Here is a 15,777-nt window from a genome sequence, read left to right as displayed (position 1 = left end):
AACAGTACAACAATGTAATCCAAACTGTGCACAAGATACCAAATACTAAAAATGGTGTTCGATCTACATGGTACACAGCTGCAACGTAATTAAACCTATTCATGTAAATATTGTCTTACAATATAAAGAACTAATTTTTAATCTTTTTTTCTTCATATAAAAAGGGATTAATTTGTGGAGCAAAAGGGTCACATATTTCAGCAACATGTTCTTTGACAGTTCCTGTTGCACTGTCTTGCTAAAGTCAAGCTAAAGGAATACCAGGAGAAACTTAAACATGAGCAGGGATATTACATGAGCTCCTAGTATTGAAAGTTATTGGAAACTGATCTCTTCCTTATTAATAAAACTCCTCATCACGTACAGAAAGATATCTCCATGTTCCAGAATGCAAACAGAGTTTTAATCTTTAATTATATTCTCAACCTCAACTCTTCTAGAGAGAAGTATAGATGTGGCCTGAGGATTATTGCTTTATTACATTATCATCTCTGTAGTATTTAATGAATATTGATACTTAATGCAGCTTTGCCAGTAGGGGGAAAGAAGAATTTCAGAACTGCACGAAGAACTTCTGACGACTTTTCTGAAAAAGGAAAATACAGCCATGCACTTCGCTCTTCTACTCTGGAATACTACTAAGAGGAGGCCCAAATATTAAGAATACGGTTCATAATACTGAGTGGGATTATTGCAATAACAACACTTGCAGGTTAAATAACCCCATTCCCCACAGCTTACGTACTGGGTGTCACACTTAACTGGTACATTGGATCCTTGGTTTCAAAGTGTGAAGGCCTGGCTGGGATTTCAGACCTCTATAACACAGCGAGGTCAGACTAGATAAGCGTAATTTAAACATATGGTTTTAAAAAATACAAAACCTATGAACATTTATTGGCTTAAGCATGCTTTGCTATTATCTTTAGAATAATCTTCTTTCTTTCATAAAGAAAAACCCTGAACTCAGGAAGCAATTAGATGCTGTTTATAAAACAAAACGCTGAAAAAAACCTTTCCTCCAAAAACTCTTGGCAAAGGGCTCATCAGGATTTTTCTTAATGTAAAAATGATAAATTACACAAGTTACATTCCAAATAATTTATTCTGGCACATCTGATGACTGGGTGTATAGTTTATATACATACACATACCTTTCAGTTAACTGTTAAAAATAGCAACTTTTTTTTGAATATTACATCCCTGACTATTTTAAATGAAATTCCTTCCTGAGGACTCAATTTGTATGTCCTGAAGAAAGCTCTTGAACAAATACAGAGAATCTTACAGTACTACTTACATGACAGAACCCCTAAAACTGATAGGGCATTAATACTATGAAAGAACACTGCCTGACTATGCTGGTATTGAATCAAGCTACAGTAAACAGAGAGTTTGCGATATCTGTGAATTTATTTTCCAAATCCAGATGAACAGATACCTGCTGAGCCAGTAAATTAAGCTTTTAAAGGAGACCACTCATTAAAGGGCATCTTTTGCTAACGTAGCTCCGAAGGATGGAGCAAGTATGGACTTCTTTTGAATATATCCATCTTCTCTAGAAGAACCCAGACGGATTCTGAGGTGTAGAGAGCAGAACAGAGACCTCCTCCATCTCACCCAGAACAAGCAGCAGAAACAGCCTGGCCCTCCTGAGTCTGCCCAGCACTCTATCCTCAAGTCCTTATTATGTCCTAATAGAAAAGTTATCTTCACAGCTTTTTGTTGCTCATTTATCTAGAACAATATCATGGGCAGCACTGTGGGTTTGTTTGTTTTTTTTAATAAAGGAAAAGTAATTTTGCTGGTCTGCTCCTAGCAATAGAGTACAAATTCACAGAGATTTTTACTCAATCTATTACAATGTTTTCACTGTCAGGTTAGGGCATACATCAGAGCACAAGAGATTTACAAGACAAGTTGAAAAGCCCTAAAACAAAAAATTGGACTCTTTCTTACTCAAGCCTCTCTGTCCATTGAGCCTGAAGTTGTCAAACAAGAACCAGACTTCCACTTGTTTATTGTTTATAGTGTGCTTATTTTGCCAAAACCACAAATGTCACAACAAATGACCCTAAAAGGCACCATAAAGGGCAAGAGTCTCAGTACCTTTTGTGGTGAGCAAGTTCCTGTTCTGGCAGTTTCCTTCCAGACAGAGAAGACAGATGATTAATCTGGGAGCACTGAGAAAGCCCCACACAACAGAGCTATCAGTGTCACAGCGTTTTCAGCCGAGACCCCTAAAAATTCTCATTAATACTAATTGACCCTCTTGTGTGTGCCAACGAACACAACTGCAAGAATACAGTCAACATCCTGTGCTTCCTCTTTTCTTTCTTCCTCCTCATCTCAAAGTGACTCGCTGCTGTCATTTTCCAGCTAGAGAGTGACCTATCAGAGTCCATTGGGCTCTCCGCAGGGTGGTCCACTGGCAGGGACTACCTCTGTGGGCTCACTGCTCTCAGCCACTCCAGACTCCCTGGGGCAGAGCGCTTGGCTCCTGCGGGGTCATGGAGCCAACTTTGTAACCAGGAATTTGCTTTTGAGATGTGGTGCCAAGTAAAATAATACAAGATTAATTAACTGCATCAATTACTATATTTCAAGAGGAAAGAAAAAAACCTAAGAGCCATCAGTTCTTATTGTATTTATTTACTTATTTCAAACCAGAAGATGCCATCCTGGTTTTCAGAAGGGTTGCATGTATATGCTTTCCTAGTCACTTCGAAGGAGCTGACAGCTTTCAGCACTTCAGCAAACACTGCTTTGCAATTCTTTAACAGAAGGAAGGAACCAGCAGCCAGATGAGAAGCATGTGAGGGAACGCATCTATTAGCAAGTACAGGGAGATGTCTTGTTAATAGAAGACAGAAGGAGGGACAAAGAGGGAGAGAAAGAAGCCAGCAGTTAGTCATTTTCTCATATAGATACATTTGGCTAGAAATGAGATGCACATCAATCCAGTATTCCTTTCTGCACTTTCAGAGCCAGTGAAAACCAATACTGAAAAGCAAAACTGAACACCAAAAGGTCGTCTTCAAAACTGTTCGGCACCCTTAGAAGCCCTCAGATAATGAAAACAGTGAGAAAATGAAAATTTTCCTGGTAGTGGTTGCCTAGGACAGAGACCTTTCATTTTTAAAAATACCTTTTTGATTCAAAATTGCTGCTGCTGTTTCAGATATCTACTAGTGAAAAACCAGACCTTCTCACTTCCAAACCAGAGCACATCAAAAGACGGCCTAAGGCTGCCAAGGGACAAATGAGTGGGCTCACCAATGATCAGCTTTGCCATTAGCGAAACCCCTCCTCTGGCTTCTTCTGTGAGCATAAGGTAGAAAGAGATAGCTGAGCCTCCAAGACAGGCCGAGAAGGTTTTGGGTTTGGTTTTTTTTAAAAGCCATGTTGGAGAGAAAAGGAGAAGAAAAAGCAGAGCAGGGAGAGAGACTACGAGCTCAAGAGAACAATGAGTTGACAGAGTACAAGAATCACATTTTATATCACCACCCTTACGAGAAATGACACCACTTGGATATGTTCAATCTGTGGAATAAAACTCAAGTCTCACCATAGCAGTAAAGACCAAAGATACCGATTAGCAAGATAATTGCTCAGCGTGCATCATTGCCATGAAGAATGTAATGTGTAATAGCAAGAGTTACCCATGCAGTTTCTTCAAGGAACAGGAACATAAATAAATAGACAAGTAAACATGCTCTCTAATGCTACTTTTACCTCAAATCGAGACATGTTTAATAGCAAACTATTCCTATGCAAAATATGCATAGAAATAAAACAGTTTTTAGAAAATTCTTCATCCGAATCATCACCTATGTTACCTCCTGAGCAACAGTTTCCTGCATTCCTTTGCTGGCTGAAAAGGATTACTGCAGTATTGCTATTTGCTCCAATCTACCAGCCTAAAATGACATTTTGGCATATAGGCGGTTTTAATTACTTATGTTTAAGAAAAGCTCTAGATAATATAGTTGCTCTGAACAACATTTAATATATACTTGACTCATAGCACATTGTTACTCAGCCCAAAGACTTGTCACTGAACTTAATTTTAATAGGATACATCAAAGCAAAAAAAGACAAAGAAATAGTTGCCCCTTCCTTGACTAATCAATAAAGCTAAAAAAAAATTTCCCTGAATTGCCATGGGAAAATTAGTATGCAGTATGCCCTTTCAAGGAGATAATGTAGTCTTGCACCTGGATGTTTTCTTCTTTTGCATTTTAGAGAGAATGAAGAGAAAGAAAAAAAAATAATCATGGCATGATTCATCATTATTTGCATGAAACTACAGCAAAATCAAGATATTAAAATCCATTTGCTGTACTTATTTTTTTTAATACTTTTCATAAGCCTATTTTCATAAGTCTTTTCATAATCTGCTTCTGCCCTGTGTTGGAGACATGATATTGAGCTCAACAGGTAATTGATTTGACTTAATATAACTATTATTCGCTTCTTAAGACACACCAAGATAGCAAATAAGGTCAAATATGGAAAGGTCAAAGAGAAGCCAGAGATGAGGAAACCAGGGACAGATAAAGGGCCAGCTCAGCATAAACATATTTTCCCTATGAGTAATGCTTGAAGTGGTAATAAGATACTGAAACACAATTCAACTACTAGCTAAAGTTTAGTTACCACACTAAAATTTCATTCTATCTGCAAATGGTAGGTAAATGCACCACTGAAGGAAAAATCACCTGCAGATAAAAAGACATACAATACTTTTAAATGTGTACATTACATACCTCATATTAAGATTTATACAGCTGCAACTGTTTAAATACAGACTTTTATCCACACAAACAGAAGCTAGTTCTTTCTCCCTCACTACACATATTTCTAGTAACTGGAGAAGCCACGAGCGGTAAAAAAAAAACAAAACAAAACACAAAAATAAATTTTAAGACCTCTGAATAAAAACTGTGACAACTGGTATCACAGTACTCTAGTTTATAAACTTCTTGAAGAAGTCAATTTTAACCTTCGGATAAACTCAATACCCCAGCAAAGGAAGAAAACTAATTAGCCAGTTTGTGACAATATACCCCAGTTCTTCCACAGATGTAAGAGAAACAACATGTGGTTTTCAAACCTGTAGCTCTGCTAGTGCTGCCCTTCTAATCATTCTTCTTCGTCTGACATATCAGTAAAACAATAGAGCATTTTATGGATTCTTGAATTAGCAGCCCTTTAAAGTTAATATAGAAGCAGAAAGCTCTGTTGACTTCGATTTTTTTTTTTTTCTCACTTCATATAAGGAAAAAAGCCTGAACTTCCTTTAATTCCTTCACCAGCTTAGGCCTGTGGAACCTGGTGACAACAGGGACTTTTATTATTACACCTATGAAGTTTTTAGTAGCACAGTGTTTATACATCAGTGACTCTTGTTCTGTGAAAGAAAGCAGGCAGTTTCCACAAACTACAAGGATGCTCAGTACAATGAATAATTACTTAGCACTTCATTTTCTACATAATAATCATTTTCTTATATGTAACTAAATATTTTAAGCAGTTTATTAATTTATAAGCTTAGTTGTAGACATCTCTGTGGTTTTGGCATCACTACACAGACTGCCTAAAGTGTTGATACTCTGTGTCCTCAAACAGTTTCTAAGTGTCCTCGTAATTGCTTGTCACCTGTAAAAGAGGTTTAGATCCAATGCAAAATTAACATATGGTGAACAGATGGACTCAGAACAGACGTCTGTCGAGAAAGTACTCACACCAAAGACTTTTTTGCTTCAGCCTTTTAGGACCTTCAGAAAAGTCCTACTTGAAGCTCCAACTCATACTAATCAGGGGAACATCATTCCTCAATGACAATCTCGTGTTGCAAAAACTTCTATGACCTGCTACAAAGAAGAATCCTTGCAACTCTTCTGTTGTCACAATGCCTCCATAAACAGAAGAAATAAAATATTGTTTCCATAGGGTACCCCACCCATCCAACAAGAATAATCAATCTTGTATGAAATGAAAATGCAAGAACAAAGCTGCTAGTATGGTGATTTTAAAAAAAATTACAATAAAAACTTGAAAAAAAAAATCCACCCCTCTCACCCCGCAAACTCTTCAAAATATTCCATTACTTACTGAGGAGGTAAGACAAGAGTTGTTGGCTGGGCTTTTGGTCTGCGTTTTGCAGATACTCCCATCTGGTTGGCAGAACGTTTCAAAGACTGCTGATTCAAAAGGCCAGATGCTAGCCCGGCATGGTACTGCAACTGGATAATAAAAAACATATATATTAAAATACACACCACTGCAATACTCTATGTCAGACCTCTATATCTGTACCGTCTGATTCCAATTACAGCCAATCAGTAAGTTAATATATGGTATTTCATATATATTGCTTGGATGGAAGATGATAGGAACAAACACATATAAAAAGTCTGATGTGAAATGGGTATTACAAGGAAATCACGCTATAGAACAAGTAAGATGGTGAATCAAAGACTTCCTCTCAAGTCCTAACTCTCCTGAAACTTGGGCTTGCTTTTATATGGTAAGGCTGTTTCCCCTCTCAAGGGACCAAGCATTCTTACTTTCTGGAAGATGAGACGAGGAAGAAAGATGCAACACTTTTGCTATATAAACCAGCTTTTTAGAAACCGTACTCATTTCTTCTTCTTAAACATAAAACCACAAAACATGCACGAAGAAGTTTCTACCCCTGTAAAGAAAAATCTAGCCTTTAACCTGCTAGCACGTCTCTATAGCATTGCAACAGAAAGATTCACATCCAGTAGCTTTCTCCTCTGACCTTTTATTTTACTTGCCAACGAAAGACAAATTTATGAAGGACACAACGGGAATCTGCAAGATTTTGAGTGAATTCCCACTGCTCACAGATTTAAGAACAGCTACAGTGCTGTGTCAGTCCTGAAACCAGCTTCAAGTGCAACAAGTTACAAGCTCACCTCCAAACACTTTCAATTTACATCCTTAGTTCCCCATTTCTGAAGTGAAGGGGCTGGGGGAAAAAAGCTCAAGATTCGGTGTCAGCCAAATGCAATTTCCTTCCTCATTCTAGTCCCCGCATCAATGCGCTCATTATCTAAAGATTTGTTCTGAAACAGGCGAACTGTTTAACACATTAACAACTCTAATTTCATGACCTGCATATAAAACAAGGTTATAGTTAGGAAACTATGACTTACAAATGTTCAGAAAATAAAGTGGTGGTAGGCAAAGCTATTCTACAGGGTACTGACTGCAAATGAGGGAAACAAAGCCTGGTGATCTACTCAAAAATGGCTATTAAAATGAGTGAAGCTATCCCGTGAGCCAATTTGACTCCAATGTCAATGCTCAGAGCATCCATCAGGCTTTTTAACAGGCTCCTGATTTACTTGACTGCTTTGCCATGTGATCTTGGCTGTGGCACAACATGAAGACCAACGCATTCCTCATGGGAAGAGGACCGCGTGCTGCCGGGGAAGGGGCTCCGCTTACACCAATGAATTTTGCTCAGATTTTTCTCTGACAGATTTCTGAAATGAAAAATAAAATCAATGAGAGCAATGGACAGTAGATGTTGGAAAGGCAATGTTTCAAAGTGTCAGGGGCTTAGCCTTCAATCTTCACTACCAGAATGTGCAGTGAGTGCAATATGCAGGGAATTAAAGGGAAAGACAGCTCTGGCAGGAGACCCCTCTGACTCCAGGAACACGCTTTTCCCTTTTCTTCTTGCATCTTATTACCAGCAGCCCTCCTTCAGCCATTTTGTGCTGTTGACACCATTCACTACGTTCACTGTGCAGAATGACACCAACAGGTATTTCAAGCAAATAACGTCATCTGGACAGTTGCTCAGAGACAGAGGTAATCACAGGTGTTAATCATAGATGAATTTTAAATGCAACCTTTTAAAAACATTTCATAACCTCACAGCTAGTGTGACATTTAGTGGTCAAGCATAAAAAAAAAAAGGAATTAAAAATAAATACATTTTAAAAAACAATTCTGTCCTTGCAGGCTCACCCCCAGTGATTAAGCTATTTTTACTAATTATAAGCATTTCTTTATAATCTACCTTTGCTCCCAGGAATGCAGATCCAACTGTCAAAATCTATAAGGGCCATTAAATATTTACCAAACCATCCTTATAATGGGAGAAAAGGTCAAAGTTAATAAAACTGACAGGCAGCTTCTGTCCAACTTGATTTATAAATTATTAAAGTATCACATACTGTATTGCACAGAATGCATTCCCTTTTGGGGGCGGAGGGGTGTTAACTGAAGAGATTGGGAAATTGTTTCTTAATCATTTGTTCTGAGGAACAGAAACAAGACTGAAAATAGTGCCAAAGCAGTACCACTAGCATCAGAACTACAGCCGGGAGATTCAGCTGTCCTGATGGATAATAAACATGCCATGAGGTTCATTTTTCCTCTTACAAAATAAACACCTTTGTCTGCCAGCATTTGCCATGACAGCAAATCTCAGCTAAAAACGTACCAATCCCCTCAGAGTTTTTCTTTACTAACAAGAGAATGCCATTTCCCAACATCTTCACCTTAGGGAAGCCACGTGAAAGGTACTGTCAGAGGATATCGTGGGTGCTAAAAGGCTCACGCAGGGAAGCCGAGACGAGCTCATGGGACACAAACCCTTTGAGGGTTAATAAACACATAGAAACCACATTTAGCTCAAGAAGTCCCTGAGCCAGAGACTGCTGATGGCTGGAAGAACATTGGGGAGAACATTGTATACAGACATAGGTTTATAGCTTCTGCTGGAGCTGAGATATGGGGCGACAGGAGCCTTTGGTTTGACCCAGCAGAGCTGTTGTGTGTTTCGGTTAATGTCTACAGAGGGGTGGGTCCATGCAGGTCTAAGACGCTGCGACCCACTGCAGCCAAAAGCTGGGCACTTGTGGATGGTCACGGCTGCCTTCTGTAAGTGTATTCCCCACAATCTTCCATCTGCTTTTGACAACTGTGCTCATTTAAACCAGTAGAACGGCGAACAGCAATAGCTTTAACCACAAAATATGCTAAGCTCGCTGAACTTGAGTATAGGTGCAGCACTAGGCATTATTGTCAATCATTTCTTTATCATTCCCTAAGGAATTCCCCATCATTCAGAGGCTTTATTACAGCAAGCATCCAGGTCTTTCGGCTTCAGGGAATTCCAACTGGTTTATGTGATGCTAAGCTCTTTACTTCCTAATGAAATACTCCTCCATAAAATTTCAACAAGATTGATCCTTTTTCCTCCAATATGTGCGGATGAAACATAAAATCTATTTCAGAAAACTAAGAAATAAAAAAACAACAACAAAAAAAATCAATTTATAACACTTAGCAGCTAGGATATAAGGATATACACCAGTGCCAACTTGTACAGTTTATCATGAGTCTCATGATAGCTGGTATTTTTCCTAAAACTGTGGTTCCAAGTAGATGTGTGAATTCCACATTTTAAAATCAAGAGACTCTAGTTCTCAAGGATGTAGGAAAAGTACTGAAAATAACACTTCAATCCAAAAGCTTTAGCTGAAGGTAAATAAAAACAGGACTTGGATTGTTTTTAAATTTCATTATTTTTGAGATTCATTACTTTTGTAAGTTAACGGCAACATGGCAAATATTTTCTAGAAGAAAAGATTATCACTAATGTTTTACAGGTGCCATAATTCACATTTTCACAGTGTTCCTGAGTATATGAAAACTACATTCATATATTAATGGCTCTCAATCTTCCTCACAAAGTGAAATACATCGTAACAGAGATAGCACTTTGGAGTCACTTTTCTCACAGTTGTAATTGTAAGGAGGGCAATTTCTTCACTTGCATAAGATGTCTTTGGCTTTCACACAAACTATTTAAACAGAGAACCTGTATTAGAGAAATACAGACTGGATTTAGTTCCAAAAGCATTAATATTTTTTTTAAAGTTAATCATGTAGTATCTTTTATTTATTCTACTCCAGGGGCTTTCTTCTTACGAGAAACAAGGCAATGCACCCCTAAAACAATCGAAGCAAACAAAAAAGCACCCCTCCAACTCCCCTGAAAGATCACACTGTCTTCTGCAGATGATCTTTAAGGGTTGGAGCAGACACAGAACTTCTGCTACAGCCAAAGGGCTTAAACCAGAACAATGCAGTAAGGCCCCTTTATTCAATAAAAATGTACTGACCATACCACAACAGATTACATTCTGGCCTATAGGATTACAGTGTGTGTTATGAAACTACAAACATGTTCACAGTGCTAATTTAAAACTTTTAAAATGAAAACTGCATCATTAGAATCACACTGGGTCTAAAGGTCTTTCGTTTACATAATTCATGGGCTGGAGATTTTGCATGTGCTGACTGCTGACCAAACAAGTCATTACACTCCACTTACTTCCAAGGCCATTTAAAGTTGCAAAAATTGGTTGGGTAGGAAGAAGGTAAGAATCAGGGGGGAAAAACAAAAAAAAAAAAAAAAAAAAAAGACAAAAGCCAATCACTTGGAGCGTTTACAATTGATCATGTCAACTCACAGCTGCACATTAAATTTATGTTATTACCATTATTTAAAGTGTTTTAAGCACCAATAGGTTTTCTTTAACAAGTGAAATCAGAAGAATGACTTTTCTTTGTGATCACATCACCCTGTTGTGGTATTTTTTCCACTCTCATGTAAATACTTACAGACCACATACAGAAAAGCATTTTCTCAGGTATCGGTAACACAGCAAAATGTTTATTTCCATTCCTCCAAGGAATGGAGTTTTACAGAGGTGGCTGACAGATACTTACCCATCATGGAATTTTCTGAGTTCACTGTAATACTGGTGAATGCATGCACATTTGCCTCCTTTAAGACGCACAGTACTTTGCCCCTCATCATTAAATTATTTCTCCCTTGCAGCTAACAAGGGATTTGTCTATTATGATAAAACTCTAGTTGTTCTTTTGAAAAGAGCAACGAGCAAGCAAGCAGGACACTCCACAGTTTCATCTCTGCAAACTAAAGTAGGCAAGAGAGAAATTACACTACCTTAATTGATATTTTTAAGCTTCTCTCAGATAATGAGGCCGGTTTGGAAATTCTCTTTTTCTCCAAACAATGTTTGATCATTTTAGGATAGCTGAATTCTTGACTTGGCCAAAACAGCATCAATAAACCAAAAGAGCAGTCTCCAATTTATGTACTCGTTGGTTCTCCCCTTGTGGAACTGGGTTGCAGGCTTTTCAATTAATAGGAAAGGTAGACATTGTGCTTTTGCTCTAGTTTACAATTTAATTAGGGACTTTGTTCTATTTTTTTTTAAAGCATTTATGCCCCCAAACACTTTCTAGTTTACAAGAATATTTAAGCAACAAATACCTAACCATGATGGGAACAAAGGCTACCCCCATTCTGTTCTTTTTTAAATCCCTGTACAAAAGTTATTGCATCTTTTCCTAAACACCCTGATCTGACTAAACTGTGAAACTAATGAGCTCGCACTTCTGTTAAAAACCTCTCGCGTGCCCCAGCTCTTATTTGCATCGTACCGAGATGTACAGAGCCATTGCCTCAGCCTGGTCAACAAACCAGGAGATACGGAGCATTCTGAGGACACCTACCTGCACACACCCCTGCACAAGGCAATCTTCCTTTTCCCTCAGGTCTCTCCTCCTCCCTCCCAAGGCTAGGAATTTGAAAAACAAGTTTAGACTTTTTTATTTTTTTTTTTTTCAATATATATAAAGCTATGATAGTAGGGAATGCATTGATACATATCCATGTTTCTTTTAACATCTTGTCTTCACTACATCTTTTATTCCATTGTCTTTGAATTCCTATTTTTGCTGAGAGCACTGTTTTAATTAGTGTCAGATCTCAGCCTTCAAGTGTGTTCTTCCCACACTTTTCTTCCAAAAACACTGAAGTTCTGCTGATGAATGACTGCATCAATGTTCCCTCACTCCAATACTGCTTGCAAGTCTTTGGCTTTTTACCATGCAGAGATAGCAAATCTGGTGACACTTTCTTCAAGGAATTGGTCAAAACTTCAGCATCTGCATTCTTGCTGCCAATAAAATTATCTGCGCTGTTCTAAGTCTCTGCAAAAGCCACTACTCCTCCTCCAGGTTTGTTATTAAAGTATTCTGGAATCCATTTAATATTTACATCTGTGACATATTCTTGTTTTTTGGATAATGTCAACACAAAGGGACACTACATAGCCTACAGGCTCTGAGGTTTAAAGAGAACTAGTATTTGAAAGGGATAGAGGCAGAGTAATCATAACCTGGGGATACACACTACCTTATTTACCTCTTCAGAAGAATAACTGTATTTTATGCTTAAGACGTTTATAAGTACTTCTAGGTGCTCTGAAGGGCTTGAACATACACATTTCCTGAAAGATAATCAAATGAACTGGCATTTCATTGGATAGCAACTACAGCCCAGACACATAACAGAATTACAGAAAGCATTATTACATTGTGCTCTGCATCTAAACAACAAAATAAACCCACATGCACTAACAAACTGGTATTTTCAAGTAACCCTGAGCTCAAGGGTAGTAGTGAGTAGTAGAGGCTGCCCACTAATACGGAAATGGTCTCAGTGCCACTCTACGTGATCTATTCACACTTGTGTGTTCATTTAATGGATTTCATTAAAGACCCAAGAAGTGCACTTGATCAATATTTGACAGAAAATCTGAATTCTTTTCTGAAAAAAGTATTATCTTTGCATAGGACAAATAAATTGTACCAGGGAAAAGCCATCATCAAAACTCAAGAATGAATAAGGACACAATTATTATCTTCCCTTAGTGCTGCTGTGCTCCCTTAAACAGCCACCAGAACTTTGAACTGAAGACACTGCTCTCACACTAAAATTAGTATTTTCTAAAGCCCCAGACTAAATCTTTGGTGTCAGGGGCTCAGGTGGCAGCTATGTCAGTATAAAGAATGGCCTGCTGCCTTGGTGACAGGGGATGCTCAGGTGCTTATATAAGAAATGAGAAGATACTTTAAAATCAAGTGGTAGAATAAAGGGCTGGAATCAGCTACAGAAACACTCTTCAAATTGTCTAGCAGCATGCCATGATTTGCAGCACTGTGTCTGGGCTTACCACTATAGCAAACGAACTACTTTTCAGACAAATAAAGAAATGAATACTCTCCTTCAATAAAATGTCTACAAGGTGCAGCTTACGTAAATCCAACTAGTCCAGTCGCACCATCAAAGCGGAGAAAGACGGTCAAAGAACAGATGAGAGGGAAACCTGTTAGTGGATAAGCAATGTAGCAGTAATGACCCTGGCTGGTACTTGTGCTACTAAATTTTTTTTCCCCTAATTCATTAAATTATTTTAACTTCTATTAAATGCCTTTCCTTAGCTTTGGTCACTCACACAATAATTAAAATGCACGATATATTTAGACTAGCAAATACTCATACTGAGTGTCAGGCAACAGCTATTAGCCTAGCCGTGGGTCCTTCTGCCAGCGTACGGAAACCTGGCTTTACTCAGCCTTCCTGAAGGGGAAGTTGTACTCAAAGATCAGAACTCCAGCACACAGTTAGTTCATCCCGACGCAGGTACATCCACAGTCAGAGGGACACATTCTGCCAAGCTATACCAGACACCATCGCTCTCTTCTACTACTAGAGGTTACCACACTACCATGTCAGCAGAAGAGGTTGCATGAATATGGTTTAAACAGAGCTGAACCTGCCAGTTAGAAGATAATTCTTCCTTAAATGGTTACTTTTCCTGATACCCTCTTTCTTTACCTATAGCAGGCATCCCGAAGCAATGCTGCTGGGAATGCTAATTTCCAGCCCACTAGCAAGGACAACCAGTAAAAGCTTGAAGCAGGACAGTTAGATCTGGCACAGAATGTACGTGGCCTATTTCCCTGTATGAACATTCCTACTATAGCTTCAGAATATTCATGATTGGATTCATTTATACTCCTTCCAAGTATAAAGTAACAGTATAAGGTAACCCACAGAAAGCATCCAAATAATGGCAACCGATACAGGTCACTGTTGTAAGTGGTTAGAGAAAGAGGTTTAAATTCTCACCCTCCCTCGTAACAGCACAGATTTTTGCACAGACAAACCCTAGAATCACATTGGTGGCTGGAAGTTAGAGATCAGCTGCATTCTGGAGGATGTGTGTCAAAAAGAAACACATCATTTCCCCCCCTTTAAAACATACCAGATTCAACACTGAATGAACATCTCTACAACACTTGTTGGAAAAGATGACCATAACCACCGTACTTGCAAGCAGAATGCTGAAAGGTAATGGTCAACAAAACCTGAAACTTTTTTTTTCCTGCAAGGCAATTAAAAAAAGAGCTTTTCTGCCCTTACTCAAGCTTTCCGTGTTCAAAAATTAATTATATATATCTGAATCCTGTCTTCAGCCTCACATTGACTTTTGGGAGACAGAGCAATCCTGCTGATCACTAGCAGCAGTGCGAGCTCTTCCTTCTCTGAGAAGTTTAACTGAAAATTTTCTCCAGGTAAAACAATATTATGCATTAACTAAGAACTCTAAATTATCAATTATATACTTTTAAAACCTTTCAGAATAGCCATTTATGGCTTACAACATGGACTTCCAGGAAATTTTTCTGGAACACAACACCAGAGTTCAGAAAAATTAACTCTCTGCATTTAATTAGGACATTTACATGAGAAGTTGGATAATCATAAATCTGCAATCCTTGTCATTTGTATACAACGTAGAGAAATCATCTTATTCCATTCTGCTAAAGACCAAAACGTGTTTTACTACATTTTTGTACTACTTCAAAAAGCATTTTTGAAAAATCAGTTTAAAAGATACTTCAAGCTAGGCATACAAAAAACAGGTAGACATTTATAAAAGTCTTAGTCAAATTATTTCTTTAGACTTCAAAGAGTTAAGTTATGAATGTTTTAGGAATGAAAAAAGAATCTATCAGGTTTGATTGATAAAAGTGCAGCTTTTAACTAAGACTGAAAAAACTGAAGACTGGCAACATTTTTTCCAGAATAATATGCTTCCTCTGCTTTTTTTTAGCACAATGCACATAAATCAAAAAAATGTTAAAGAGGCCCATACATCACCAGCTGGCATTTCTAAACTATTTACAAAATCTATAATAGTCAAGAAGATGGAAAATATAGTAGTAGTGTGACAAGCAAAGTTACTGAAAGAAAAAAGGCAGTTCTACCATCCCAGCAGGGTTAATTAAGGTTTGAAACAACTCTTGATTGTAAAATTTAAAAATACTAAACCAAAACATCCCGATAACACAGGGTTACAAAAAGCAAACAAGACAGTATATCAGTCAAACCAGAGAGAAAGTGGATTTAAGCAACATGCTTGTTCCACAATGAAGCACATGGTTCTGAAAATAGATAAAGCAAATGCTCTAATATGGCTTGAGGTAGATACAAAAGCAGGGCTGACCTCGCGTCTGCAAAAAGACAGCCCCAAAAATATCAATAACTCCAGTGCTTAGCTGCGGATCCATCAAATTTTCACACCTCGACATCTAAGCATACAACAGACTTATACAGATGAGGTTTTCCTCAACAACTTTTACAAATGAGAATCTCAGCTCCTCTTCTGAAAGGAAAGACACGGATTATGGAAAGTTTATCTGTCCATATGTTGAAGATGTCACACTCTGACTAGAGAGTGCAAAAAGCACAGAGATGTTTTACAACCAAATCCAAAACCTACTGTAGTCTGAACTAGTGTAAAAGCCATATGCTTTGCAAAAACACCTCTTCTGCTACAC

At 38.0% G+C, this 15,777-nt stretch overlaps 1 protein-coding gene across 1 annotated transcript in view; it reads right to left on the bottom strand.

Moving 5' to 3' along the window:
- The window catches only part of MED27 (mediator complex subunit 27), an 89,760-nt gene that overhangs the window by 50,036 nt on the left and 23,947 nt on the right, over positions 1 to 15,777 (bottom strand). Inside the window, exon 3 of the mRNA XM_068414019.1 lies at positions 6,118 to 6,248. Coding sequence (XP_068270120.1) covers positions 6,118 to 6,248 — 131 coding nt within the window. The remainder of the gene's footprint in view (positions 1 to 6,117; positions 6,249 to 15,777) is intronic.

This window comes from Nyctibius grandis, chromosome 16, assembly GCF_013368605.1.
Source record: "Nyctibius grandis isolate bNycGra1 chromosome 16, bNycGra1.pri, whole genome shotgun sequence".
Classification (NCBI taxonomy): domain Eukaryota; kingdom Metazoa; phylum Chordata; class Aves; order Nyctibiiformes; family Nyctibiidae; genus Nyctibius; species Nyctibius grandis.
Note: the sequence above shows the minus strand (reverse complement) of the source record. Positions and strands in the feature narration are given on the sequence as shown.